General features: G+C 38.3%; 1 protein-coding gene across 1 annotated transcript; it reads right to left on the reverse strand.

The window, feature by feature from the left end:
- Positions 1-554: 554 nt before the first annotated feature.
- LOC107082967 (uncharacterized protein C2orf47 homolog, mitochondrial-like) lies at positions 555-3,377 on the reverse strand. Its single transcript, XM_015371868.1, has 4 exons — positions 2,901-3,377; positions 1,203-1,274; positions 936-1,062; positions 555-762 (listed from the first exon to the last, which is right to left on the reverse strand). The coding sequence occupies exons 1-4, from the start codon at positions 3,300-3,302 to the stop codon at positions 614-616; spliced, it is 750 nt and encodes a 249-aa protein (XP_015227354.1). The 5' UTR covers positions 3,303-3,377; the 3' UTR covers positions 555-613.
- Positions 3,378-5,049: the final 1,672 nt, after the last annotated feature.

Genomic DNA, 5,049 nt, shown 5'->3' on the forward strand with positions numbered 1-5,049 from the left:
TCTAAGGATAGTGGAGCCTTTCCCCAAAATACATGACGCTGTGATGGCAGCAAAACATGGCTCAACAAATTATAAATCTTAAGGAGTCCGATTACAAATGCTCTCCACACTTTTCAGATCAGGATAAAAATAATGAATTTCTTTCATTCTACTTCAAAACTATACAACAAGCTGTGTTAGTTTATCACATAGAAAACTTGCATATAAAACGTGAGAAGTTTTAAGGAGTGTTAATAACTTTGTAAAGCGATTGTGAAAGAAGCTTCCTCATCCAGCTTAATAGTCTAACGATCTGTTCGTCTTTGGGATAAGGCTTGGAGGTAACGGGCTTTCTCTGAGGGAAGCCTATAAACCTTAACTCTGTCTAACCCGATCAGGTCAGAGGTATTAGGTAGAGCAGAGAAGAGCAGAAAGAGGCTTTGAAGGTTGGATTCGGGTGTGAACCAATTTCCTCCTTTTGTTTAAGCAGCAGCTTCTAAATAAAAAAAATAATAATCTTTTTTTTTTTTAACTATACTTACATAAAGCTGGTTTTCAGCACTATATTACAAATATAACATCAAAGTAACTAAATGTGGTGACGGCGATTGCTCTTGCTTGGGGAGCCCAGAACTCACTCATAAACAGCAGTTGCCAGTTTCTTGTGGGGATTCCCGTCTTCGCTTGAGGCCACCTTGAAGATTTTGGTGCCCTCTGGGTCGTCAGGACCCTCGTGCGACGACACGAGCCAAAACCTCATGACGACAAAACAGAACTTCCTCCCTGCAGGAAGAAGGTTGGGATTTAAGGAGACCATTGTGGGGTTTAGGTGGAAGCAGAGATGGTGTGAAAGCTTCGAGGAATCGTACGTTTTTTCAGGATGAACACTTTTAAATCAGAGGTTGAGAGGAACAGCTTCTTCTTCCGTGTTCCACATCCAGCTTAGCAGAACTCACCATGCTCATCAAAGACCACCGAGATGTCCTCCGGGAGCAAAAATATGATGTCCTCCATGTTGACAGCAAGCTGCTTCCTCTGAGCCTTAGTGAGAGGTTTGCACTTCTCCTCCACATATTCCCTCATCTTTAGACATAAAACAAGGAGACATTTTGGATTTTTCTACAAAGAAACAATTCTGAATCAATTCATTTGATTCTAAACACTAAACCTGACCCTGCTGTTCTGTGGGTGAAGCCATCTTAAGTTAAAGGTTATTGTGTTACCTCATCGCTCACAAGCCCTTTCAGTTCATGGTATCTGCCGCTGGACATCTTACTGGAAACCTGAACCAACGCCTAGGATGGAGGAAGGAAAGATGTTAGTTAAACTGTCATGATTTTATTGGGAAACACTTATTTGCTTTTTATTCTTTACATTTCTATTTCACTAATTTTGTACAGAGCTTGGTGATGCATAGTCCATCAGACCGCCTCAGATACATTATTGGCTGGCAGAATGTGAATGCATGGAGATTAGGGCTGCAACCAACTATTATTTTGCAAATCGATAAATCTGTGGATAATTTTTAAAATTATTATTCGGACAGCCAAAGGTTTTTAAAAAATGAAACGAGGTGAAACTAAAACTTTTCCACTGGAGAAGTTCTGGATAGAGAATATTCACAGATGAAAAAGTTTTTTGTTGTTGTTTTTTTTTGTTTTTTTTTTAATCTCAAATGCAAAATGTTTACATATTTCTGGTATAAATGCTGCTCTAAGTGTCGCTCTTTCAGCTAAAGTTATGATTTAGAGTCTCTATACTCAAGTTATTGATTACTAAATTAGTTGATTATATTTCAATAATCGATGAATCCAAATAACTGTTTCAGCCCTGATGGAGAGCAGTCCTCTGCCACACTGAGGTAGTGATGGTGATGATGATGATAGTGACTGTGTGATCCAAAAGCCTCTGTTCCATTTCACCTACAACAGGATGATGTCTGTTGTATCTGAATTATTTATCATTTTATAAAAATGATTTTAATTAAACTATTCCAAAAAGAGGATAAGAAAAAAGAAAATTCCCAAAATATATAAAAACGCAATTCAGTACATAAGAAACTTATTAAAATCTCACTTCACCTTTTGGCTCTACAAGCCACAAAAAAAAAAAAAATGTTAAAAAGGAAAGTGCTGCATTAGGAAGGCATGCTATTAGAAAATTATTATACCACAACGATAATTTTATATACTTTTTCCGTAGTAATTCTCTCAATGTGAAGCAACACTGTCCTTCAGAACCTTAGAAGCTGTTTAATTCCTTATAACTTAAATATAAAAACCGACAAATACGGCGTTCCACACTATTGCTTGTGAACTTACCGTAACACACACACACACACACACATATATATATATATATATGAAAAGTTAAGTGGAAGGAAAAAATTATGCAGAAAATGGTGCACATGCAACAAGGTGACCCTAAGCTGAAAGCATTGTGGGTATTGCTGTGGTGGAGCAGGATATCAATAGCCAACACAAGCAAGGACATGGAAAACAACTTTTGGTGTCATTTTAAAAGACATTTAGCCTCCATACAGAACAATTGTGGAGAGTTTGCACTTTAAATTATCTCAGGAAAGTTTTTGTTTGACATTTTTATTTAAGTGGTCTTTGTGTAATCTTTATATTTTGGATTATCTCTTAATATTATCATGTCTGGCTCATAAACAGTTAAATCAATCTACAGAATGATGAGGAGGTTTTTCAGGTTAAAATCTTTATTGACAAGTTTTAACTTGAATGATCAATGAACCGATGTTATGGAAAGGCTACTGTTGTTACAGTTAACCTTAACTGTGTTTTTGTTTTACACACATTTATGCAGCTCTGCAGAGACCTTATCTGACTTCTTTCATTCAGTTCATTTCAATATTGGGTTGAACTTTGTTATTTTTTGATTAAATGTTTTTACTTTACCTGCTTCACTCCTTTCTGAAAGTCTGCAGAGTTTATGTCCACCTCAAAGTAAAGATCGATCAGCAGCGTTATGATTTTGCAGCGGATCCAGGTGAGCGGGTCTGGGATGCCGACCACAGAGATGTGGGGCCCGGGGCCTGGGCCCCCCGGCGGCCCCTCGGCTCCAGCCTGGGAGCTGAACAGTCTGCATTTCTCTCCGGCAAACAGGACGCTCCGCCTGGAGCTTATCTGTCCGGATGCTGCGATAGAAGGCCGGGCACACAGAGCGCTCCCCTGTCCCCTCCGGTGTAGATCCACAGCCGGCTGCCTGCAGCAGATCGAGCCGCGGCTTCCGCTCCGGACTCCGGAGGCAGCGAAGCCGCGGAGCTCCGGGCGAACAGCGAGGCCGCTGATCCGCTGCATGAGGGCGGGGAGGCGGCCAGCGACAGGACCGAGCACCGGCTCACACACCACATCCACCGCTCCAGCAGACCAACCTTATGCAAGTCACCCCATGTTCTACCCACAATGCATTTAGTCAACGTGACGTAAGCTCAGCCCGGCTGCTGCGTTTAAGTACCGTAGGAAACTCTGCAACTACAACAATCTGTAACCGTTTGCTCCCTCCTTCAAGACATCAGGGTCTGTGTAACATCTAATCACGTTATATCAACTCAGAATATAGACTTAAAATATATAGATCTGTAAAATTAATACAAAATGTATCAAGAACCCCACTTTTGTTCCAACTTTAAATATTTCCAATCATTCAGATGATTTACATCAGGTTTACATGCTTAGAAAATCTTTACTCAGCATTTTGGAGGCTTGCTCTATTTAAACCTCTGACATTTCCTTGGCTTCATCCTGGCTGTTAAAGTGACAGTGACCATAGGTATCTATCAGAAACATCCCAGCAGCTTTTAAAGGGATATGGGGAAAAAAAAAACCTCAGTAGAGTTTGAAATCTGTTAATCTATTGTACACAAAATATTTTATTAGTTAAGGTCAGCAATGTCCTCCCATCATGCAGAGAAGCTCCACACAAGTTGAGCACAAAAGCAGTGTGCAATGTGCTACAAAAATTTTTCTAAAATACCTTTCAGGGAAGGTTGCAAGGAGGAAAAGTTCACTTAAGAAAAAAAACTAACTGGAGTTTGTTAGACAGAACGTAAACAAAGACCAGGACTTGGCAATATAGGCCCAAAACTAAATGAATGGTAAACCAAGTGTTCTGGGGAAAAAAAGAAATAAAATCTCCTACTTATATATAGCAGGTTTGAATGTCTTGGTTTGGGGATACTCTGCTGTAACAGTACCTGGCCGGCTCACCACTATTGAATTAGAAAAATGAAAGCAGAAACTGAACCAGACCATGTAGCTACTGGGCCAACGAACACAACAGCAAATCCATCAACACTAGTAGAGGAATGAAGAAACACAAATAAGTGGGCAGACTCAAGGATTAGATCTTCTAATCATATTAGATTTTTTTAAATTGGGTTCTACTAAAAACTAAAACATCTTACACCTAAAAATAAACTTTTGGAGAAATGTTTTTCACAATATCCCTGAAAAACTTGCATGAAAATATTTTACTCTTACTATTCTTTTCATGTCAAGTAAAAATAGTCATATAGTGCTAAAAATGAGCACACCTACATTAAGTGAAACTTTCGTGAACTTAAACATGATTAATTTGCCATCATTTAGCATATTTATTGGTAGCTCCTTCTAAGTCTTATCATCACGGAAGAGGATTAGAACTGATTTTTAAATATTATTTTAGTTTAATGTGTGGGGAAAAAGCAGAATTCTGACTTTAATCTCAGAATTCTGACTTTAATCTGAGATTAGAGTCAGAATTCTGAGGAAAAAAGTCAGAATTCTGAGATTAACGTCAGGATTCTGACTTTTTTCCAATATTAAACTGAAATAAAATTCATTAATCAGTTAAAAAAAAATTTCAGTGGCCCTAATCCTCTTCCGTGTATACTCTTTTTATTGTAGGTATAAAAAATCAGGTTGTATGTTCAATGAGCTCCCCAAGTTTTCTTTCAATTGATCACTAAAACTGCGTTTACTAATTTAGTCAAGTAAATACATACACATCTCTATAGGAGCATTTAAAAGAACACAATTTTATAAACTCTAACATTTTTTTTTTCTC

The sequence above is a fragment of the Cyprinodon variegatus genome, unplaced genomic scaffold (genome assembly GCF_000732505.1).
Source record: "Cyprinodon variegatus isolate N-32 unplaced genomic scaffold, C_variegatus-1.0 Scaffold66, whole genome shotgun sequence".
In the NCBI taxonomy this organism is placed as follows: Eukaryota; Metazoa; Chordata; class Actinopteri; order Cyprinodontiformes; family Cyprinodontidae; genus Cyprinodon; species Cyprinodon variegatus.